This window comes from Oreochromis niloticus, linkage group LG23 (assembly GCF_001858045.2).
Source record: "Oreochromis niloticus isolate F11D_XX linkage group LG23, O_niloticus_UMD_NMBU, whole genome shotgun sequence".
In the NCBI taxonomy this organism is placed as follows: Eukaryota; Metazoa; Chordata; class Actinopteri; order Cichliformes; family Cichlidae; genus Oreochromis; species Oreochromis niloticus.
Genome location: NC_031986.2, coordinates 24,273,560 through 24,298,613, shown reverse-complemented (window position 1 = coordinate 24,298,613; position 25,054 = coordinate 24,273,560). Strand labels below are relative to the sequence as shown.

Here is a 25,054-nt window from a genome sequence, read left to right as displayed (position 1 = left end):
AGTACTGTGCAAAGGTTTTAGGCAGATGTGGGAAAAAGGCTTTAAACAATGAATGCTTTCAGAAATATAAATCATTGTTTATTGGCCCCAAATGTGTTCTGCAGCAGGACAACGGCCCCAAACATACAGCCAAAATCATTAAGAACTATCTTCAGCTTAAAGAAGAACAAGTAGTAGTGGAAGTGATGGTATGGCCCCCACAGAGCCCTGATCTCAACATCATCTAGTGTGTTTGGGATTACATGAAGAGACAGAAGGATTAGTTCTCCAAGATGTTTGGAACAACCTACCAGCCGAGTTCCTTCAAAATATGTGTGCAAGTGTAGCTAGAAGAGCTGATGCTGTGCTGAAGGCAAAGGGTGGTCACACCAAATATTGATTTGATATAGATTTCTCTTGTGTTCATGCAATGCATTTTGTTGATTGATAAAAATAAATGATTAACACTTCAATTTTTGAAAGCATACTCTGTGTACAGCATTTTTTCGACACTTGGCTAAAACTTTTGCACAACACCGTAAATATGGTTTGGTTGAAGCTTCTTTTGATGTCATCATAACAGCTTACATTACATATGCATATGATCAACCTATCTCTAATAAGTCATCCAAAATGCTGCAGCAAGAGTACTGACAGGGACTAGAAAGAGAGCATATTTCTCCTATATTGGCTTCCTTTCATTGGCTCCCTGTTAAATCCAAAAATTAATTCAAAAGCCTGCAGCTCACATACAAGGTCTTAAATAATCAGGCCCCATCTTATCTTAATGACGCTATAGTACAACTCTAGCACTTCGCTCTCCCACTGCAGACATACTTGTTGTTCCTAGAGTATTTAAAAGTAGAATGAGAGGCAGAGTCTTCAGTTTTCAGGCCAGCTTCTGTGGAACCAGCTTGGGATTTGGGAGACAGACACTATCTCTACTTTTAAGATTAGGCTTAAAACTTTCCTTTTTGCTAAAGCATATAGTTAGGGCTGGACCAGGTGACCCTGAATCCTCCCTTAGTTATGCTGCAACAGGTGTAGGCTGCTGGGGGATTCCCATGATGCATTGAGCATTTCTTCTTCAGTCACCTTTCTTACTCACTATGTGTTAATAAACCTCTGCATTTAATCATATGTTATTAATTTCTGGCTCCCTTCCACGGCATGTCTTTTATCCTGTCTTCCTTCTCTCACCCCAACCAGTCGCAGCAGATGGCCGCCCCTCTCTGAGCCTGGTTCTGTTGGAGATTTTTTCCTGTTAAAAGTGAGTTTTTCCTTCCCACTGTATCCAAAGTGCTTGCTCATAAGGGGTCATATGATTGTTGGGTTTTTTCTCTCTATGTATTATTGTACAGTTTAAAGCGCCTTGAGGCAACTGTTGTTGTGATTTGGCGCCTGTATAAATAAAACTGAACTGAACATAATATAACAGAACTGTGTGTGTTGTCTCACTTCAACATCCCTGGTATATCTGTCAGTTACAAGAATATCACTTACATCATATGTTTGGTTTAAATTAATGATCCAGGATCTGACTGCTTCATGGATTGTTATTAATATTTTAGGGGGAGCAGCAAATAAATGTAGTCTGATCGGTGCTGCTATTAAATCAACTCTCATTTCATCCCTTTGAAAAATGTGAAAACACACTGGTTTCAGCAGCGTTACAGTCATATTTCCTGCAGTAGACTCACACAAGCCTGCTCTGTCAAAGCTAAATGTGAGCTCATATGTTGTGGTGACAGTCGTAAATCAATGATATTATAATACTTTATTATTGCATAGAACTGAATGGAACTGCATAGTATACATCACATATCAGATGACTAAATTAACACTGGGTTACACTGTCAGCAATTATTAGTAGTAGTTTTTAAAAAGATGTTCGAACAGCAGGAATGAAACCTGAACAGCGGAAAAACTGAATCGGATCATGTGGAAATATTGTATTATTAAAGTTTTATAGAATAACAGATGAGCAGGCTTATTATTTTGCTCTGGTCTGTTGTGGATTTTATTATGACATATATATCTCTATACACTAGACATGTAATCATAGTTACTCTCATAAAATGTGTGTAATCATATATACTCATATATACTGTGCATACTCACAATAAAGTGTTTATAGTGGAGTCACTGTGTTAAGCATTTAACTTGCATGCTCAAGTCACATGACCCATTTATTTAGGTTAAATATATCTACCATTATATTAATTAAAATGTTTTGCTATTTGTTCTCTGAACACATGCTGATTAATACTGTTTAAAATTGTAACAATGAGGATCAGTAAGAAACCTTTGATAGTGTTATGGCCAACTGTGACTGGTCCAACAAAAGGTTAATTCAGCTTGGCACTGCTAAAGTATGCACATAGGACCCTGTAAAGGCTGTAAAGCAAAGGCCTGTGGCCCTTTCTGGGGCTGTAAGATAAAAGCGTACGGCCCCTTAAACGGCTGCAAGACAAAAGCATACAGCTCTGTGAATGACTGTAAAGCCAAAGCAGGCAACTCTTTAAATGACTGTAAAGCAGAAGTACAGCCCTTTCAATATCTCTGTGAGTAAATAAACCTGGCCTTTGCAGGGCATGCACCTGGGACTCTGGTTCTCACCTCAAACACCAGAAGGCGAAGAAGTAAACCCTTACTCAGCATGGATAGCACTTTATGTCTGGCATGCACACCCAACAAAATTGATGAATGGATTAACTGATTAACTGCCTTTCTGCAGACTTTTAGACTCACTTTGGCCATAAAACTGACAAAAGGACCCAAGGGCGTAGATTTGGTTTTGGCATTAGTGGGGACGGATGATTCAACCACTGAACTCTGCCCTGTTTCTTTGTTTTTCCTTTTTGTCTTTGCTTCTTGATAAAAAAGGAGAAATATACTTGCCTACATATGCTATTCTACATGCTTTTAAACCATTTAAAATTACAATTCATAGTTTTATATGTGAATTATATAATGTTAAATTACTATTAAACAAATGACTAAGTATTTTAGACTTTAGTTTACTTCAGCCATATTCCATATAAATCAGGTATCATACAAAAATAAAAATAGCTTCAAATACAGTCATGACAATAAAGAATATGACTTTAAGGACTTAACAACATTCCTTCAGTTATAGTACACCAACATCTCTTATACATTAGCACTAAAGGAACACTGAATGACCTGCTGGTTTTTGTCCATAAAACTACTCATCTAAGATTACCACAAAGTAAAAGATCTCTCAGCAAAATTATGCAACATTTTAGGCACACTGTTGCCCCGATCAACTCAGTGAGCTGGGATGTTTTATTCTAAACATGAACTACTGTTACAGCAACAGACATGGACTACTGGTGCCCCACACAACAACTCAATGTCCACTATGTGAAGGAGCCAAACACATGCCTTCTCCTCTTGTTAACTGAGACAAACTGCTGGCATATTTGTTTTACATCTATACTGTCCAGTCTCCCCTGGTGGACATGGTACAGCCTCTGTAAAATAATATCCTGGCTTGCTCGAGGCTCCGTTTTCTCTGACAGTTTCAATCAAAATTAGAAATGCTACTCTGGGAGATTGAAATAACTGCTGCCTGTTGTGCAGTTAGTTTCCAAAACACGTTATTCATGGTTACATACAATTTTAGACTGATGTGGGACAAAGCCTAGCATAGCCTGTAACGTTATTATGACGGACACATTTTATGAGTGAACTTGACTTTAAGTGACTTACAGGTTTCTTTCTTATATCCAGGTTCTTCCTTTTTGCTGCCATCCTCTCCTCCTTGCAGGTCCTCGCAGCGCAGGCTTGCCGCTGCTAAAACTAAACAGAGCTCCCTGAAAGGCACAGCCAATCACATTGGCCATATTTGTCACATGAGGTAGGACTCCAGTAGAGAACGTAATTTAACTCTTTCTGCACCGCTGGGTGAATGAGACGTTGACAGATTGTTTTGTTTTTTCTTATAATCGGGTTTGTTTTTCTTTACTCGAAGAGATCAAATTATTGGTGGGGACAATTCAATAATCGCTGGATATTGGTGGGGACATGTCTCTTCCGTCCATGCCAAATCTACGCCCTTGAAAGGACCCAATGCAATGATGGATGAAATGCTGGTTTGCAAGAAGTTATGGTGTAGGGTTGTGTATATCATAAGTGGAAGATGAAAAGAAAAACAAAGTATGAAAGGGTACCCAACAATGGGAGGGGGGGGGGTCACTATCCCTATATAACACGAGTCTGATATGCATTGAGTAGCTTTTCTCTGCTGCTTCTTTCCTGTCTGTCTTTTGTGTGTGTTTTCTTTTTGTGTTTTAAGGCTCTACACCCCGGGGTTGCTTCACTTTTCATTTGCTTGCTTTTTATGTGTTATTTCTGCTTTTAAATGCACTGTTCTGCTGTTCATATGACAATGTTTAATAAACTCTGTTCTAAGAATTCTACTCTTTTCCAGAGAATCATTATGAGTGATTTGATTTTAATTGGATCTGAAACCTGGACCTCCATAGCGTTGGTGGGATAAGGTTATCGTATTGGCTTCAAAATTTGTGACCCGACAGGTCCTTCAATGTGTCGGAACATTGAACTGCTCCGGACCAGAAAGCAGTGCCTATTGAAAAATCATATCTCTTGAAAACAGCATCACCATCCCTGGAAGATCCCTCAGTCTGCAGATGACAGGAAACCGTTTTAAGCCGAAGTGTCAAATCTTTTTTAGCTCACAGGCTACAAACAGCCAGTCAACAAGTTCAATCTGGAAATGTTCACCTGAGCCAAAACCAAGATTTTTAAAAAGCTGAAACCAGGAGCCCAAAGTAAAAGACACGCCTTTATTTATCTTCCTTGAAATAGTAGAAAGTCTTAAAGATCAGTCATGTCACAAAACAGATGAAGGACAACCCGAGATATCATCAGATGAACAGTATATCTTAGTTTTTACACATCTTAGTGTGCTGCCATTAGATGTTCATTACAGTTTAAAACTACAGTATTTTTATGTCATCGTGATTCAGACTGCTCTTTGAGATCTAGAAATATCAAAATCTTTCCAAACATTTTCACTCTAAAAGGAATAGCGATCAATTTTATCGAAATATTGGATGAATTACAGAATGCCACGCCGTGGAGCTTTCTCTGCTGACCATCAGTAAGACAATTTTCAAGCATTTTCATAGTTCTATCAGCTTTGTGGTGGGAGTGTGGACAGACGGATGGTGCAGTGGACTCAGCGCAGTGCCAGGAGGCTGGCAGAGCAACCAGGGCTGTTTGGTTAATCTTGCACTTGCTATTTCAGTAGCCAGCTGCGACCGAAGGGAGGGCTGTGCCAGAAATAAGTCAGCTAGAAAGCTGCACAAAGCAACCTGAACAAGAGAATGCTGTAAATAAATGTCATCAGCCCTGTAACAATGTGTATGTGTCGGGGACTTTGTGTCACAATGGTGCCTAAAACTCAGTTGTAGGATGACAGATCCGCGACCAGTGCAGCCGGTAGAAGTTCTGGCTACGATGCTGGTGGAGCTAGCCGCCATGCTCCGGGAGCTGGGGGTGGTGCATCAAGATCAGTTCAACTGGCTATGGGACCAGGCTGAGCACCAGATAAGCTGCTTCACCCAGCTACAGTGGTGATGATGCTTCACCAGATGGATGCTTCTGCTGTTGGGGCTAGCCCAGGCAACCGACCTCAACCTGCCCAAAGTGGTGATGGCCCATCTTGAGGACGTCAACCGGGCGATAACGGACCACCCGGACTTTGTGCCCAAGGACTAATACTGACGCTTCAAGGAGGGCTGAATGGGCTTGGAGGATAACCACATTACATACGCCAGGTGGTTGAGTGATGCAGTGGCAGATGGCTACAGTCACACAAAGTGGAAGGGCTTCTGAATCTGATTGTCTTTAAGTGGTTTGTGGGGGGCTCCCAGCAGGAACGCAGCAGTGGGTCCGCTGCCACCAGCCAGTGAGCCTTGATGTTGCTGTGCCACAGGCTGAGAAACACCCATCAGCTTGGCCAACCAATCCGGTGGAGCGACCACAGAAGGGTCCGGAGAGTCAGCCGGTTCTGGCCTTGAGGAGGTGGCTCCTGCTCCACAGGCTGGCAACAGCAAGCCTTTAACAGGTGTCCTGTGTCACCAGCCCCCTTTTGGTTACTTTGACTTCAAGGGAAATTATTTCATGTCACTACAAGAATTCAAACGTCAACCTTGATTTGAGCCTAAACAGTGCTGCATAAAAAGAAATCTTGTTCTTATAAATGTCACATAAAAAGTTGGGTGATCAGATATGAACATGTACATGGACCCCCTTGTGTTCAGGAAGCTACACTCTGTGAGCAATCAGTTGCGGCCAACTTCCCAAAAGAGAGTAACGTTTCTTAGCACTTCACAGAGTTTTATATGAGAACGTGCATCTATTTGACTGGTTACAACTAGTGGAGAGAAGCTGCTTGTATTGCAGGAACTGCTAAGAAGTGGTCATGACTGATATCAGGTGCCAGTTATCGTGTCTGCAGCTGGCCCCATAACTTCTTTTAAATTTATGTCTGCACGTTTCTAAGTACTGCAGGTGATTTAAGCAAAAATTAACAATCAGGATATTTGTCTTTAAACACTGAAGGAAGAGAAAAGGAGAGTTTGAGAGAGAGACAGATTGGACTTCTTGGGTAAACAGTGTAAGCAGTTAAAAAAAATACAGGTCAGCTTATTAGCTTGTTCTGTAAAGTCTAACCATATAACCTGGTCTCCATCAGCAGGTGAAGTTTGCTCAGTTCTATTTTTAGGACTTCTTCTCTATGTTGGCTTAAATGATGAGATTAACCTGATTGTGATCCGATTTCCTCATGGAGAAAGATCGGACTGACTGATTGACAGGAAAGATGATCAGAGGTGCAGAGTTATCATCATCATTAACACCAGGACAGAAGAATGGGTAGAGTTTCTCAGTGAAGGAGCAGCCAGTAAAGGAGTAGATAAGAGCTGCATGATCTACATCATAAAAGGAGACCAGACCTTCCTCATAATCCACAAACACCCCCACCTTCTCAGAACCAGACTGAAGCGGGAGACGGACTTCAGGATCCTCAAAAGCTGCACAAATGTTTTCATATGCTCCTATAGTCCAGTAACCTTTCTCAGGACTCGGTGTGATTTTTTTCTTCCTGTTGACTGACTCTCTGACCACTCCTAAAGCCCATTCGGTCTTTCCTTTAACCAGAACTTCAAAGTAAAATCTGCCTGAAGAGACACTCTGCTTTCCTGAAACAACAATCTCTTTAGAAAATCTCTCTGGGTTGTCTGGACATTTCTTCTTCTTATCACCACAGTGTACTTGTTTTCCATCATCAGACAGGATGAGTTTAGGATGTGCTGTATCAGGATCAAGAGTCACATCCACTGCATACTGCTGGACCCTCTTCAGCTCAGCCTCAAAAAGCTTCTTCATGTCTTTACTGAGTGTCTCCTTCAGCTGATCCACAACTCTCACCACAGTCCCCTCATATGATGGTGGATGGATACTGACCTCTGTGCAGTCCTTGGTGGTTGGAGCAGCTTTCAGAGAGGAGAAGCTTTGGAGGAGGTGGAGGTGATCTTTAAAGCATGAGAGCTGTTCCACCTCAGAGCTTCTCTTCATCAGCTCAGAGATTTCCTGTTCCAGATCTTTGATGAAACCTTCAGCCTGTTTCTCTGTTGTTTCCTGTTTGTCTTCAATCTCCTTTATGAGCTTGCTCAGACGTCTCCTGAGACTCTTGCTCAGAGCAGTAAAGACCCGAACACCTTTTGCTTTCTCTCTGTCAACAGCATCTTTACTCATTTTCACTGACTTTTTGATCTTTCGAATCTTCAGTAGTCTGTTTGTGATCATTTGTTGAATTTCAGCCTCAGTCTTCCACAGGTCTGCCTTCTTTACTTCATATTCTTCTCTCAGAGGAACAGACTCATGAGTCCTGTGGTCTATGACAGAGCAGAGCATGCAGACACATGTCTGATCGGTCTTACAGAACAGCTCCAGAGGTTTATCATGCTTCATACACATCCTGCCTTCCAGGTTCTCCTCAGGATCGATCAGCTGATGTCTTTTCAGACCTTTCATTGTCAGATGAGACTCCAGGTGAGTCTGACAGTAGGAGGCCAGACACACCAGGCAGGACTTCAGGGCCTTCATTTTGATTCCAGTGCAGATGTCACAGGGAACTTCTCCTGGTTTGGCAGCTTGTTGCTCTGAACTGCTGGTGGTGGATTTCTGCTGAGTTTCAAGTCTGAACTGAGAAACCATGTCAGAGATGAAAGTGTTGATTTGCAGTTCAGTTTTTGTGTAGAACACATTTTTACACATGGGACACTGACACTTCTCACTGATATCCCAGTGTTGACTGATGCAGTTTTTGCAGAAGTTGTGTCCACATGGTGTGGAGACTGGATCAGTGAAGACATCCCAACAGATGGAGCACAGAAACTGATCTTCAGATAGAAGACAGCTGGCAGCAGACATGTCAGCACCCTGAGTGAGAAAGAAAAGAAAATGATTTTATTTCAAATTCACTTTTAATTGTGTTTTCTCTTCTTTCCTGTCACATATCTCTTATTCACCTTGTGAATGTTCAGTTTCATAAGGTTGGTGTATGTAATCCCTGTGAGCAAAAAGTTCAGTCTACAGACTGGTCTACACATATTTTTCTCTACTTGGGACAAATGCAGCCACAAGAGGGTCACAAGCTAGTCCCCTCCTAGTGCCGACCTCAAGCCTGGATAAAGAAAGAAGGGAGGGGGAAGGCATGTCTTACCCATAGTGTTTCACAGTGTTTCTTAGTTTATTTAATTTTTCATGTTTAACTCCTGCCACCGGCCAAATAAAGGCTCGCCTTTTGTTCACCCGCAACTCCTCTCTTTGGTGTCTGCTTCTGGGTCTGTTCAACAAACACACCGGCGTACACCGCCGTTACAGTACGACCTGACCATGTCGTACCCAGGGGACATCTGTGAGGACTCCTGGGAGTTCACCGCTCATTTGACCATGCTCCACGGGCAGTGGATTATCTTGTCTGCATGCAGACAAGAGAAGGAGAAGGAGTCAGTTCGAGTTAAGCTGAACCAGATTGTGTCTGCCTACCTGGCTTACTGGGAGGAATTTCCGGAGGATTTAAAGAAATTTGTCCACACCGTGTTGCTACAACAGCAGCCGCAACCCTGCAAATTGGCTTCACTGCCGCTGCCTCGTGAGCCCAAGGCGGTTCACGTGGCAGCGGTGAGGTTTGCCACGGCGCCCCTCCCTCCAGCACCGTCACCGCCCCTTAGCTCACCAGTTTCCACTTCGCCGTTATGGATTAGCCGCTCACCCTCACCGTCTGATTCGGACTTCTCATCTCCAGCCTCATTTCTGGCGAGGATGTGGTCACAGGATGAGGAGCCGGACACCACAGCTAGCCATGCTTCATTCACGGCCTCTTCTAGGAAGAAGCTGCGCCCTCGTTGCCGATGCATATCAACACAGCCCGGGACATCATCGAAGCAGTTGCCAGGGTCTGAACTGCTGGCCGAAGCTGTCTCCGAGTCTGTGTCTGCAGTGCTTTGTGGTTCTGAGGAAGTGTCCTCGGAGATCACTGTTCTGGACTTAGCTCAACAGGAGCAGGTCGTCCTCGCGGAGCTGGAGGAGAAGCTCTGATGGAAGCCCTGGCTGACCCTCAGCTATGAGCAGATTTTTCGGGGAACATGCCTGGCTCTTGGGGGCCACGGAGCTGCCAGGGCCTGCCGCCTCTCAATTCCCCTGCAACCAACACTTCAGTCTCTGCGTCGCCTTCAAGGAAGAGGCAGCATCCACATCAACTGAGGGAATATCTGTTTTTCTAGTCAAAAGTGAAGAGACTGTAAATGGGACGGCTAATAGTAATGCTACAAGCAGAGATGCTGTAATTAAGTAGCACAGGATGTCCTACATGGGTTGGCGTTTGTCTTAACATGACTGTTTTGCTTTCCCAAGTGTTACCTGTGCTAGTGACCACTCCATCACTGACGATGATTCTGTGGGCATTCATTCTGCAAGAAATGTGATCAACACAGAGCATGAACAGCTAAGTGAAGTTTCCAGGAATTATGGTGTGAAAGCTTGTCATGTGGCCGTACAAATGCCATGTAAAACTGAAACCCAGTCAGTGTCATGTAGTAATGATGAAAGGGCAGTGTCTAACTGTTCAGAGGGAGTATATAAGGAAATTGGGAACCATGTTAATGATTTAGTGAAATCAAAGACTGTTTCAAGTGTTGCTTACTTAGCCGCACCTAAGGAAACCAATGTTTCTGAGACAGAAACTCGTGTTCAGTGTACTTTGGGTGTTTGAGACATAAGGGATAACACTGTGTGTTGAACAGATCTAGAAACTGATAATGTACCCCTAAATAATCTTTCTACTAGCAGCAGTTTGATTGTTGTTCATGTGACCAGGTTAACACACATTAAGTCTGGGACAATGAATTCTGGAGTTGAAGACTTTAAGACTGTTAACTCTGAGTCTGAGAGCTCAAAGACTGCTGGCTCAGGATCTGTGATCATTAAGACCTTGGCTGGAGGTTCCGAAGAGTTGCTCCAGCACCTCGTGTCCACTAACGGCTCTGGAGAGTCCGGTCGGCCGCCACCTGCGGCTTCCACGCCATCGCCTGCAGTGCCACCATCGGAGGCTTCTACTTCGTCGCTTGCAGTGCCACAGTCTGTTCCATCACCTGCGGCTGCCATGCCCTTGTCTGGTCCTATCATGACCCAGCCAGAGGTCGACACCCCTCCTGGTCTAGTCAAGCCACGTCCACGTCCAGCACGCCCAGCGCTTGCCAAGCCTGGACTACATCCTGCATGCCCAGTGTCTACCGAGCCACAACCACAACTGCACCTTCGCCGCCGACTTTCCAGGCCATTAGCTGGACGTCTTCGCCATCATGGGCGGCCTCCTGAGCTGTTTTGCCACTGCCGTCTTCCTCACTGCTGGCCTCCGGAACTGCTCTGTCACCACCGCTACCTCACGTGGTTGGCCTCCTGATATATTAAACCATGAAGTGATATATCGTCGCCCCCGCAGGTCGCCAACCCGAACTTCTGCCTCATGGACTGTTGAGCCATCTACCCCTGGTTGACACCCCAGAGCTATGTAATAGTAAATTTGTGTACCGTCGATCTCCTGAAGTTTTGATGTGGACTTCGTGCGTTGTTCTCTGGAGCCATGTTTTTGCGGCTCATGTTCTTCTGGTGGGTTGTTTTTGTTTCATGTCAGTCAGCCGTTTCCTCATGTGTTCCCACTTCCCCTGATCACCTCCTGTGTGTATTTAAGTCCTCTGTTTTCTGTATGTCATTGTCAGGTCGTCTGTTATCCCATTATAGTCATAGCCATAGTGTTTCACAGTGTTTCTTAGTGTATTTAGTTTTTCATAACTCCTGCCACCGGCCAAATAAAGGCTCGCCTTTTGTTCATCACAACTCCTCTCTTCAGTGGGTCCGATCAACAAAACACACCAGCGTACCCCGCCGTGACAGTATGGATAATCTTGAAGGATGAGTATGTGAATGCTGTTGTGGAGGTGTAACCCTGGTTAACATAGTTGTCAATAAACAAAAGCCTGTTAGTAAAAACAGTCATAAGAAACATATTACAGGTGATAAATAGAACATAATGGTTAAGGAAATTCATTAAAAACATCAGCAATGATATAATTCATGGTATAAGATTTCAATTGTGTTTAAAAACGTGTTAAAAGGTTAAAAACTTGCTAATTCATGGTGTTTCATGTTAATTAAGGTAAAATGGCTAAAATATGTGTTCAGACTCTTATTGTGAAAGGGTACGCTGCAGCGTGACTCCTGTGATAGCCACACCCAAGCGGGTTGTTCCTTCTTTTTGATGCTGGAGAGGGAGAAATGCAGATAGTCGTTGCAGAGCTGCTGCCTAAACGAGTGAAAAATATTAAAAAACAAGTCAGAAGTCTACATAAAGCCATTGTTGTACTCTGGAGAATATATTTTTGTTTTTCCGACCTGTCTTTGCCTTGGTGACGTTGTGAACGTAACCGAACGGGACTTGGTGAGTTCAGAAATTGTATTTTATTTCATGCAAGAAATGTTTTGTTGTATTATATTGCTCATTTCATGCAAATGGAAAGTCAAGGTAGCAGATTTATGCTGTTTTATGTTAAAAACGGTGGATTGGTGCTTGACCAACACACAGGCTGCAGTTCAAAGGCCTTTGACGGTATTTCAGCGCGCCATATTGGCGTCACCTCATTTAAGACTGAATAAGCTGGAAAAAACGGACTTTTACTGTTATTTAAGGGCTACCCGTGTGTTATTTTCAAATGTTTATGTATATTGCTTTGTTGTTATGGTAGGCCATTAAGGTTTGGATCGGGAAATGCCGAGCTAGAATCGGAGTTTGATCCGCTGAGCGAGAAACAAGATGGCGAGCCACCCAGGGACCCATTGAACTGTACCGAGCAGGAAAAAGGAAACTGCCCCCTGCTGGACGTTGAACTCTTTCACTAAAAAAACTGGTAGGATTAATCCATACACCTCTGCAAAAGAACAGTGGACTTTCAAAGCACTGGATAATCGTTCAGAGCAATTCCAGGATTTATAGTTAAAGGACACAGAGACAATTTTCTTTTGTTTATTTGTTTGTTTAGGGGATTTGTTCAGCCTTTTGCTGAATTGTTTTCAGTTTTTACATGTTTTGTAATTTATTTTGGACAACCAATTTTAATGCTGTAATGGTGTTAATGGAAATGTAAATAATTTTGTTGGGTTAAAACAAAATAAGGAATGGTTGAAATTTAAAGGTTGAACTTAGACCAAGATTAAATTAAATCTTGGGCTTAAAAGAACTAAGCTTGATTTAAATAACACAGTGTTAATTCAAATAGGTCAAAGGATAAACTTGAACTTAGAACTTGAAATGAATAAAACAATAACCTAGGTTGAAATTAACATCCCTTTAAAGCCAAATAAAAGGTTTTGAAATAAATAGGATAAATTAACAGAAATTACTGAACTAAAAGGGAAAGAAAATATCTTGTTTCCTTAAAGGTGTGTTGAATGTTTTATGTAATGTGTCTATAACTGTCTTTTCTCTGTCTTTTTCAAAATAACAAGCCGGCAATTTAAACGTATTTTCTGGTCTGTGGTCTTTATTACATCCTACACTCATTACTACTCTAGTAGTCGAACCTAACTGGTCCTAGCATACTGTAACGACTCCAGAAGTGTTACAGAAGTGGCGAGCCAGCCAGGAGTAGTAATTGATTCCTCAAGGTTGTTTTCCTGACCCAGACCTCAAAAATAGGCCAAGTCCGGCAAAATGGAAATAGTTGACAGAGAGAATGTTAAAATCCCAAACTCAGTTATTGTTAGTGGGATTACAGGCACAGACGCTGATGAAGCTTTAAAAGACTTTTTAAACAGATATGGTCGAACAGCGAGAACCCTTAAGATAGATGATCCCAAGTCTTCTTACCACAAAAATGTTATTGTGGAGTATGAGAGTGGGGCTGCTCTGTCAACACTTGAACCCTTACTACCTTACACACTTGAATGTCCGAATGAAGTCACTTATCAGATACGAGCCCTGTCACCTGAGTACATCGCAGCTGTTACCAACGTCGCCACCAACAGTTTTTTCAATGAACTGCAAAGCATTGCTAAACTTAGTGGCAAATCTTTTGAAGCTGTTCTGCATGAACACCTTTCCCAATGTGCTCAGTCAGTCACACACAGCATAGAAGCTCCTACCCCAGATGCACAAAGTGAACCAACAACCCAGGTACAAGCAAATGACCAACCTATCCAAAGTGAAACTGCAGAACCAATCAAAGCTAACGAACGCATCAGCGATTCTGAGTCAGTCAACCAGACACAACCAGATCTACAAACTACCATTCCACAGAGCTTTATAACACACCCTGAGGTGCAAAAGGTTGTAGTAGAGCACATTGTGCGAAGTGAAGCTCTTGTCTCACCAGTGAACGCCTCTTTCCGCCTCAGAAATTTTTCAGGCAAACTGCCCTGTCCTAGTCATGAGGTGGACTTTGATACATGGCGCCACAGTGTAGAGCTCCTACTTCAAGATCCCAATCTGTCTGACTTGCAACGCTCGCGGAAAATCTTAGACAGTCTTGTACCGCCTGCTGCCAACGTGGTGAAACCTCTGGGCCCTGAAGCTTTGCCTTCAGCTTATCTTGAACTACTCTATTCAGCTTTTGGCACTGTGGAGGATGGCGATGAGCTTTTCGCCAAATTCCTCAACACATTGCAAGATGCAGGTGAAAAGCCTTCACACTACCTCCATCGCTTGCAAACAGCTCTCTCAGAAGCTCTGAAAAGAGGTGGTGTCGTAGCTGGTGAAGTAGACCGACACCTTCTGCGTCAATTCTGTCGGGGGTGTTGGGATAATGCCTTGTTAACAGATCTTCAGCTCGAAAGGAAAAAAGACAAACCCCCCTCATTCACTGAGCTGCTGCTACAGTTGAGAGTGGAAGAGGACAAGCATACTGCAAAAGAAAACCGAATGAAAAAACATTTTGCTGCCACCAGACCAAAAGTAGCCTCTCACTCTATTGCTGCAAATGCTGACTTTCCTGCGCTCACCATGCAAAATGATCTAACTGAAATGCGAACACAAATAACTGCGCTGCAGAGTGAACTGACAAGATTGAAACCCCAGAAAGTAGACCCACCAGTAGATGCTCAAAAAGATCTGGTCACAGAACTAAAGGCACAAATCAGTCAGCTCCAAAGCCATCTCGCAACATTAACCCCGAACCCTCCTAGGAAAAAGTCCAACCCTCCAAAAGCTAATGCTAAGACCAACTCTAAAGTACCAGAACAAACCCCCTTGACATCCCAAGCTGCGAAGAGTAGGCCCAAGCCTGGATACTGTTTCCAGTGCGGCGAAGACGGCCATATTGCCTCTGTGTGCCCAAATGACCCAAACCCGTCTTTAGTCACTGACAAAAGGAAACAGTTGAAAGAAAAACAGTTACTGTGGGATAGACAAAACAAGCAAACACAGCCTTTAAACTAAAGGGAGCCCTCATTGTGGGACAAATGGGTGCTACGGATAAAACCAGTCCCACCGAACCTTCAGATAAGCCCAAAAACCGATTCTCAAACAGTAAATCAGCCACTGTGAAACTACCCAAAGGTCTAATTGGAGCTAAGTACACTGCTCAAGTAAAAATCAATGATCAAGCTTGCAACTGCCTTCTTGATACCGGATCGCAAGTGACCACAGTGTCCCGGTCGTTCTATGAAAAGAATCTTGCAGACCTTGAAATCCACCCAATACAGGACCTGCTAGAAGTCGAAGCTGCAAATGGTCAGAATGTCCCATATTCAGGCTATATTTGTGTCGACATTACCTTTCCAAAGAGCTGTTTTGGTACTGAACTTACTGTGTCTTCTCTTGCATTAATTGTTCCAGACACACGCTCTAGTGTTCAGTCTTGTCTCTTAATTGGCACTAACACTCTTGACCTTGTCTTTGAAAGCCTTTCCTTGGCTGATACAGACCTCAGTATCTTGCCTTATGGTTATAGAGTAGTGCTGAGCGTGTTACAACAAAGACACAAGCAAAAAGAGGACGACAGCCTTGGTCTTGTCACTCTGTCAGGGAAGGAGCCTGAAGTCATTCCTGCAGGCCAAAGTCGAGTCTTAGAGGGTTTGGTGCACGCAAAAACTGAACACTCAGGCAGGTGGGTAGTGGTCGAGACCCCCTCTACATCCTCCTTGCCAGGTGGTGTCTTGGTCACCAACTGTCTACTTACCCTTGCTGAGAAACCCTCACAAAAGCTTCCAGTGGTCCTGCGAAATGAAAGTAAGCATGACATAGTTATCCCTGCGAAAAGTGTCATTGCTGAAATGCATGCTATTCAAGAGATCATACCAAACAGTCAGATCACAGAGCAGTCTAAACAGACTCCCAGCTCAAACCCTGCTGAGCTTAACCTTAACTTTGCTGATTCTCCAGTCCCTGCTGAATGGAAAGAACGAATCACACAAAAGTTAAGTGCTATGTCGGAGGTTTTCGCACTACACGATACAGACTTTGGTTGCACTAACAAAGTAAAGCACCAAATCAAACTGAGCGATGAAACCCCTTTAAACACAGACCTCGCCCCGTACGACCACAAGATCTTGATGCCGTACGGAGGCATTTGCTGGAGCTAAGCGATGCAGGTGTCATTCGTGAATCCGAGTCGCCATTTTCCTCACCGATAGTGGTGGTAAGGAAGAAAAATGGAGACGTAAGACTTTGTGTAGATTACCGCAAGTTGAATCTGAACACCATCAAAGACGCCTACGCGCTTCCTAATTTGGAAGAAGCGTTCTCCGCCTTGACAGGATCGAAGTGGTTCTCGGTCCTTGACCTCAAAAGCGGGTACTACCAGATCGAAGTGGATGAGGCAGATAAGCACAAAACAGCCTTCGTATGTCCGATGGGGTTCTTCGAGTTCAACAGGATGCCCCAAGGCATAACAAACGCTCCCAGCACATTTCAAAGGCTGATGGAGAAATGTATGGGCGACATCAACCTTAAGGAAGTCCTGGTCTACCTAGACGACCTTATAGTTTACTCCGAAACCCTCGAACAACATGAGACCCGCCTTCTCCACGTGCTTAATCGTCTCAAAGAATACGGTCTGAAGCTATCGCCTGAAAAATGTATGTTTTTTCAGACGTCAGTTCGGTACTTAGGGCACATTGTCTCCCAAAACGGTGTAGAAACAGACCCCGAAAAAGTAGCAGCGTTAAAAACATGGCCAAGTCCCAAGAACTTGAAAGAACTCCGCTCCTTCTTAGGGTTTGCGGGGTATTACAGACGGTTTATTAAGGACTTTTCTAAGATCGTAAAACCCCTTACCAACCTAACTGCTGGATACCCCCCACTGCGGAAAAGCAATGGCTCTAAGTCCAACTACATCCAATACTTTCAGCCAAAAGCTCCTTTTGGGGAGAGATGGACAGAGAGTTGTCAGAAAGCGTTTGAGGCGATTATAGACAAATTGACTTCTGCCCCAATTTTAGGCTTTGCCAACCCCAAGTTGCCTTACGTATTGCACACAGATGCAAGCACAACTGGGTTAGGGGCAGCTCTTTATCAAGAGCAGGAGGGAGAGTTGCGAGTAATTGCATACGCAAGTAGAGGACTATCGAAAAGCGAAAGCCGTTATCCTGCTCATAAGCTTGAGTTTCTTGCCCTCAAATGGGCTGTAACGGAAAAGTTTTGCGATTACTTATATGGCAGTCCTTTCACAGTAATAACTGACAGTAACCCTCTAACTTACATTTTGACCACCGCTAAGTTAGATGCGACGAGCTATCGCTGGTTGTCCGCCCTGTCCTCTTTCGAGTTCCAGCTTAGGTACAGAGCAGGCAAACAAAACATGGACGCAGATGGCCTGTCTCGTCGTCCGCAACTCGAGCCATTAAATGACCTTGTCTCTCTGAAGGAACAGGAGCGGATCCGTCAGTTTGTGCAACACCACTTGCCTGGCACCGATCCTTTCACTCACGTTCCCTCTCAAGCTGTCAGTGCAATCTGTGAGAAACATCTAGTCCTCCAGTCTCTTGACACAGACCATGCTCTCGCCTGCCCACTCGTGACATCTCTGTCTATGTCCGTTGATGCTGTTCCCGACAGTTTCGACCAGTGTGATGCTTTTCCTGTCATTCCAAGCTTGTCAGAAGAAGAGTTAAGACAAAGTCAAAGAAACGATCCTGCTATCAATGAAGTCATACACCAGCTTGAAACAGGTGAAACATCTCCTCCTACTGTACGCAACGAGATCCCACAACTTAGCATCCTTCTGCGTGAGCTAAACAAACTTGAGTTGCAGAATGGGATTTTGTACAGAAGAAGGCAAGTAGATGAAGAGGCCCAGTACCAGCTGGTTCTTCCTGAAAGTCTAAGACCTATGGTGTTCAAAAGCCTTCATGATGACATGGGTCATTTTGGTCTTGACCGGACCCTTGATTTAGCCAGAACCAGATTTTTCTGGCCAAAAATGGCCTCAGACATAGAACAAAGGATCAAAAGCTGCAGCAGGTGTGTTTGCAGAAAGACCCTGCCAGAGAGGGCGGCGCCCCTAGTAAACATTCAAGTCACCAGACCTCTAGAGTTGGTGTGTATTGATTTCTTGACAATTGAACCAGATCGCAGCAACACTAAAGATGTCTTAGTTATTACAGATTTCTTTACGAAGTATGCTGTAGCCATGACTACTCCCAACCAAAAGGCTAAAACTGTAGCCAAGGCCCTGTGGGAAAACTTTATAATCCACTACGGTTTTCCCGAGAAGTTGCATAGCGATCAGGGAGCAGACTTTGAGTCAAAAACGATCAAAGAGTTATGCGACCTAGCTGGAATTCAAAAAGTCAGAACTTCACCCTACCATCCCAGGGGAAACCCTGTGGAGAGGTTTAATAGAACCCTGCTAAACATGTTGGGTACACTCAAAGACGAAGACAAGAAACATTGGCGTGACTTTGTTAAGCCACTTGTTCACGCGTATAACTGCACCAAACATGAAAGTACAGGATTTACGCCGTACGAGTTAATGTTTGGCAGGCAGCCTAGGTTACCCATTGATCTTGCCTTCAATGTCCCCCTGAACCATCGCCAGCAGCAATCTCACTCACAGTATGTTAAAGCCCTCAAATCTCACCTTCAGGAGAGCTACCAACTGGCTACCAAAAATGTCAGCAAAGTTGCTGAACGTAACAAAACCAGATATGACAAACATGTAACTGAATCTGTCCTAGGTGTTGGAGATCGCGTGCTTGTAAGGAATGTTCGGATTAGGGGAAAAAACAAATTGGCTGATAAGTGGGAGTCCATCGTCCACGTGGTTGTAAGTCAAAAGGACAACCTCCCAGTGTACACAGTCAAACCTGAGCATCACCATGGTCCCACTAGAACTCTCCACAGAGACCTTTTGTTACCCTGTGGGTTTTTGCCATCTGCCCCTGAAAATCCTCCAGCAGTCCAAGTAAAGCCTCATCGGCCAAGCACACGTCAACACCCAACAACTGATCCTGATGAACCTGAACTTGAATACCACTCTGAGGAGGATAACTACCCTCTGTATTACCCTCCACCTCCTCCTAAGGAGATCTCAAGGTCGATTGAGGAATACAAAGTAGTCTTTCCTCCCCAGGCTAAGTCAAACCATGCTAATGAGCAAACCAAATCAGACAATTCTCAAGTCTCAGAACATGTGACAGTGCCTGATATTGCTCAAGAGCACATGGACATGACGGAAACTGTACACTTACCTGATTGTGGAAACCTACCGGATATGGAAAACTTACCTGAAAATGACAAAATACCTGAAATGGAAAACGTGCCTGAACCTGCAAAGGAAAGAGCTCAAATGACTCAACAAAATGAAATGGACAATGTATCGGACTCAACGAAAACTAATGATGAGGAAGCAACTCAAACTCAGGTGAACGGACCTGAACCTGTAAACAATGAAACTGAAAGAAATGACCCTGAAGCAGAGCAATCGGTCAGAAGATCATCCAGAGAGAGAACAAAGCCCAAGCACTTAACATACCCTCAATTAGGAAACCCTCTTGTTGGCATAGTTCAATCTTTGTTCCAAAGCTTAAGTGAAGCTGTGACAGGCTCCATTGAAATCCATGATATCCAGGTAGTCTGATCTATGCATTATGCAAAGGGGCTTGCATACATTTAAGAGGGGAGGGTGTAACCCTGGTTAACATAGTTGTCAATAAACAAAAGCCTGTTAGTAAAAACAGTCATAAGAAACATATTACAGGTGATAAATAGAACATAATGGTTAAGGAAATTCATTAAAAACATCAGCAATGATATAATTCATGGTATAAGATTTCAATTGTGTTTAAAAACGTGTTAAAAGGTTAAAAACTTGCTAATTCATGGTGTTTCATGTTAATTAAGGTAAAATGGCTAAAATATGTGTTCAGACTCTTATTGTGAAAGGGTACGCTGCAGCGTGACTCCTGTGATAGCCACACCCAAGCGGGTTGTTCCTTCTTTTTGATGCTGGAGAGGGAGAAATGCAGATAGTCGTTGCAGAGCTGCTGCCTAAACGAGTGAAAAATATTAAAAAACAAGTCAGAAGTCTACATAAAGCCATTGTTGTACTCTGGAGAATATATTTTTGTTTTTCCGACCTGTCTTTGCCTTGGTGACGTTGTGAACGTAACCGAACGGGACTTGGTGAGTTCAGAAATTGTATTTTATTTCATGCAAGAAATGTTTTGTTGTATTATATTGCTCATTTCATGCAAATGGAAAGTCAAGGTAGCAGATTTATGCTGTTTTATGTTAAAAACGGTGGATTGGTGCTTGACCAACACACAGGCTGCAGTTCAAAGGCCTTTGACGGTATTTCAGCGCGCCATATTGGCGTCACCTCATTTAAGACTGAATAAGCTGGAAAAAACGGACTTTTACTGTTATTTAAGGGCTACCCGTGTGTTATTTTCAAATGTTTATGTATATTGCTTTGTTGTTATGGTAGGCCATTAAGGTTTGGATCGGGAAATGCCGAGCTAGAATCGGAGTTTGATCCGCTGAGCGAGAAACAAGATGGCGAGCCACCCAGGGACCCATTGAACTGTACCGAGCAGGAAAAAGGAAACTGCCCCCTGCTGGACGTTGAACTCTTTCACTAAAAAAACTGGTAGGATTAATCCATACACCTCTGCAAAAGAACAGTGGACTTTCAAAGCACTGGATAATCGTTCAGAGCAATTCCAGGATTTATAGTTAAAGGACACAGAGACAATTTTCTTTTGTTTATTTGTTTGTTTAGGGGATTTGTTCAGCCTTTTGCTGAATTGTTTTCAGTTTTTACATGTTTTGTAATTTATTTTGGACAACCAATTTTAATGCTGTAATGGTGTTAATGGAAATGTAAATAATTTTGTTGGGTTAAAACAAAATAAGGAATGGTTGAAATTTAAAGGTTGAACTTAGACCAAGATTAAATTAAATCTTGGGCTTAAAAGAACTAAGCTTGATTTAAATAACACAGTGTTAATTCAAATAGGTCAAAGGATAAACTTGAACTTAGAACTTGAAATGAATAAAACAATAACCTAGGTTGAAATTAACATCCCTTTAAAGCCAAATAAAAGGTTTTGAAATAAATAGGATAAATTAACAGAAATTACTGAACTAAAAGGGAAAGAAAATATCTTGTTTCCTTAAAGGTGTGTTGAATGTTTTATGTAATGTGTCTATAACTGTCTTTTCACTGTCTTTTTCAAAATAACAAGCCGGCAATTTAAACGTATTTTCTGGTCTGTGGTCTTTATTACATCCTACACTCATTACTACTCTAGTAGTCGAACCTAACTGGTCCTAGCATACTGTAACGACTCCAGAAGTGTTACAGAGGTGTTAGACATGATCATGAATGTCTCACCAGTTGGGCATCAGAAGAGAAAGAGGAATTATGGAGCAAGTTGGATGAAGTGTCACCAGGGAAGAAAGTTGGTAGTTGAAGCAGACTTTAATGGACATGTAGGTCAAGGGAAAAGAGGTGATGAGTTTGTGTTGGGTATGTAAGAAGTTAAAGAGAGAAATGCAAAAGGACATACAGTTGTGGATATTGTAAAAAAGATGGAAATGGCCGTGGTGAAGATGTATGTCAAGAAAACATTTGCAGATGGTTGCTCTGACAAAAAGACAGGAGGCAGAGTTGAAGATGCTAAGATTTTCATTTAAAGTCACCAGGATGGAGAGGATTAGTAATGATCATATTAGAGGGAGAGCTCAGGTTGAGCTATTTGGAGACAACAATAGAGAGGCAAGCCTGAGATGGGTTGTACACGTGCAGAGCAGAGATAGTAGATTTACTAGACAAAGGATGACAAGACGCGTGCCACGAAGACACGCTGTGGACCCAGCGGACTCCGACCTTTTCGAGCGGCAGGAGGCAGCGCTCTCCATTTGGACGGGAAGCTCAGGTGGAAACAACGGCTCTTCTCAGAGAGGAAGCACGTTTTCGAAGGTACTCGTCTGGCTCTGGGCGGGCTTCGGAGACGCCGTGGTCCTCCACCTGCTGCCTCACCTGCACCGGAGCATTCGCCGCGGAGAGTGGGAGTCACTCGCCAAGCTTCAGCTGCTCCCTCTCTCACCGTTCCGCTCCTTGGTCACACACCGCCAGCCAGTGTTGCCAACTTAGCGACTTTGTCGCTATATTTAGCGAGTTTTCAGACCCCCTAGCGACTTTTTTTCTAAAAGAAGTCGCTAAAAAAAGACGTGAAAGCGCGTATCGCTTTTACTCTCAACAAGCAGCGGGTGCTTTATCGCAGTCAGTTCTTCTTTTACTCTTATGCTGTTTTGTGGATCACAAGGTTTAAAACTACTTATAAACACACACACACAAACTCCACCAGAGTGCTTATTTCGGGTCACTTTTGCCGGTCCAAGCCCGGGTAAAGGAGCAGGGCTGGAATTGTGACATTAAAAAAAACAATAATTACTAAAAGAAATTTAATTTATAGTTCTAAATAAACTCTAAATGCATTTAGGACGTTTTTTACTCACTTTATGTCTCTTCCACGATGTTATTTCTCTCTCCAGCAACATTGGTTACAATTATATTAGCATGACCAATTATGCAAATTAGGTGATGACGTCATTTAGCGACTTCTAGCGACTTTTAGGACAACCAATAGCGATTTTCCTTACTGAGGAGTTGGCAACACTGCCGCCAGCCGCTTCACTCACCGGCTTCTCCACCTCCCACCTCGGAGGCTGTTTCCGCGAAGGAGAAACGAGGCTCACGCCACCGTCACTCTTCCCATTCAGAGCGGCAGTGTCCGGTGGTGAGTGAGACGGACTTTTTTCTTTCCTCTCACCACAACTCAGAGACTGTTCACCGCCCACCTAAACAAAAGACTGTGTACTGTGATTACATTCTGGACTTTCCAATTAATACTTACCATCCAGCTTCCGAAGAGACTGTGCCACAAACCCAGGCCATCATTACAAACATTCACACCACTAAGTCTGATAATTTCTCCCACTCCATCACCATTTCCTCACCCTTTGTTCAGCCTTTTCCTGCTAGCAGGGCGGCTCAGATTCTGCCTTCCCCTTCACCTGTTTCACCTTCTCAGGTGAAGGCAGCTAAGGCTCAGCCTGTCCCTGTTCCAGCTCCTCGAGCAGCTAGGGCTCAGCACGTCCCCGCACCGGTACCAGTTCCTCCGGACGGTGCTGTTTACACCCAGCCATCACCCATTCCTGTGCCAGCTCCCAGGGCGAGGGCAGCTGTTACCCTGTCCACCCGTTTCTGCTCCTCGGGTGGGGGTGACTGGCGTCCAGTTAGCTCCCATACCTGTCCCAGCACCCAGGGTGAGGGCAGCCAGGATCCAACCTGACCTACCTAGAGGCTCAGCTGACGCTCTCCAGCCATTGTCCGCCGCAATAAAATAAATAAATAAATAAAATAAATCCTCTGCTATGTTTTTACAGTGAAAGAGAAAAAAGTAATAGAATCAGTAAGTACAAGAAGTAGTGAATAAACAGTAATACAAACGAGCAGACTGAAATCCAAATCATGTAATTCACTTCCACAGTCCAGAGACGTGACAGCTAAATGTTTCAACAGTGGCTGAAGCATAGCATTTTTAGTGGAGATCACTTATCTGATTTTTCCATACGTGTTCTTTCCTGCGTCTGAAAATCAGATAAGTGATCTCCACTCCTCTGTCTATATATGATCCCCCTGCACTAAAAACTTTTTGTTCTTATTTCCATGCCCCTCCCTCGCTTTTTCAGTTAATTTACTTCTCATTAGTACACAAAGATCTGCTAGGCCAGGGAAGTCACCACCCTCCGCAAACCGCAGCCTCAATTGAATCTCAAGTTATCTGCCAGTATCTGTTAGAAATGCTGTCAAACCTCATGAGGATGTGGTCCATGTTAGTGAATTGCAACCAATGTGACTGTGATGAGATCAAAGGTTTTAACTGTAAACTTCTTTGTCTCAGTCCAACACATGTAGTCTGATGAGTGCGGCTATTAAGTCAACTCTCATTTTATCCTTTTGAAACAACAACCGAAGAACAAAACACATTTTTTACATTTCAGCCTCTGTGCAGAGCTGAAGTTCAACATCTGGAAAGAAAAAGCTGCACAGCTGACCTTTGTAGGTAATTTCGATGTCTCTAACTCATTAAGAATATTTTTAGTATCTTTCTATGAGTCTCCTCATGCTCTGAATCCAGTCATTCCCCTCTAAGTGGTTAATGACAGTTTGTACTCTGAATCGGTGTTGCTAAGGGACTTAATGAACGTCACACCAGAGTCTCCCCTCACCCTGACACATCGCATCACGTTTACAGGTTTATAAAATGAGGAGGATCAACAGTTGCCCTTTAAAACAGTGTGATCATGGACATCTGTACTTACCAGTGTTGGACAGAAGCTCTGCTGTGCTGCTGAGAAAGGCTGGATGAGCACAGTTTGATGCACTTTTGAAGAGAAACTCGCTTTAAGTTTCACTTTTAGATTCTTTCAGATGCTGCTCCACCTCTTCCTTCTGCCGGCTCAGCGGCAACTTTTACTATGAATATTCATCAGGATACATTCAAATGTAGTCTGACTAAGTTGAGTCTCTCTCTGCAGTTCCTGCAGGTACTTATGGACCTGCGTGCATGTGTGTTACATTTCAGTCACATGGAGCAGGACTTTTGGAAAAGTTAAAGGGAAATCTTTGTGCTAATATTTTCTGTTTGGTTTGACTTCTGAAATGCTGTTCTGTCTAAAGCTGCATTTTTTATTTCCCCAAATCTGTACAACATCTGTTGAAGAGCACAAAGTTAGTCAGACCATTGTGACACATTACACCTGAAATTGTATTTTTAAATGTCCACCTTTGTGTAACTAATGCTCCAGATATGAGAAGACCAAAGCCACACAGAGCATCCTGGCAGATAAGCACCGCCATGTGGAGAACGCTCAAGACACCCACACACGTGGCGAGCACCAGGAAAAAGGAAGTAGCAGGACTCAGATCTGTTTTGGTCCTTCAGAGTGTCAGAA

General features: G+C 43.4%; 3 protein-coding genes across 4 annotated transcripts; 2 read left to right on the top strand and 1 right to left on the bottom strand.

Annotated features, from left to right (window-relative positions):
- Positions 1–4,810: 4,810 nt before the first annotated feature.
- LOC100711067 (E3 ubiquitin-protein ligase TRIM21-like) lies at positions 4,811–24,625 on the bottom strand. 2 transcript variants are annotated; one of them, XM_025902913.1, is made up of 3 exons: positions 24,422–24,625; positions 8,322–8,475; positions 4,811–8,238 (listed from the first exon to the last, which is right to left on the bottom strand). In XM_025902913.1, exons 2-3 carry the CDS (start codon positions 8,406–8,408, stop codon positions 6,778–6,780), a joined length of 1,548 nt encoding a protein of 515 aa, XP_025758698.1. In that variant the 5' UTR covers positions 8,409–8,475; positions 24,422–24,625; the 3' UTR covers positions 4,811–6,777. The 2 variants fall into 2 exon arrangements, with proteins under 2 accessions (XP_025758698.1, XP_003454748.1); XM_003454700.3 differs by having other exon boundaries at positions 4,811–8,475; positions 24,422–24,624.
- Positions 11,190–24,380, top strand: LOC102077130 (flocculation protein FLO11-like). Its single transcript, XM_005459172.4, has 3 exons — positions 11,190–11,534; positions 21,398–22,162; positions 22,716–24,380. The coding sequence occupies exons 2-3, from the start codon at positions 21,648–21,650 to the stop codon at positions 23,386–23,388; spliced, it is 1,188 nt and encodes a 395-aa protein (XP_005459229.1). The 5' UTR covers positions 11,190–11,534; positions 21,398–21,647; the 3' UTR covers positions 23,389–24,380.
- Positions 11,521–15,346, top strand: LOC106098342 (zinc finger CCHC domain-containing protein 18). Its single transcript, XM_019351880.2, has 2 exons — positions 11,521–12,034; positions 12,339–15,346. Exon 2 carries the CDS (start codon positions 13,304–13,306, stop codon positions 15,023–15,025), a length of 1,722 nt encoding a protein of 573 aa, XP_019207425.1. The 5' UTR covers positions 11,521–12,034; positions 12,339–13,303; the 3' UTR covers positions 15,026–15,346.
- Positions 24,626–25,054: the final 429 nt, after the last annotated feature.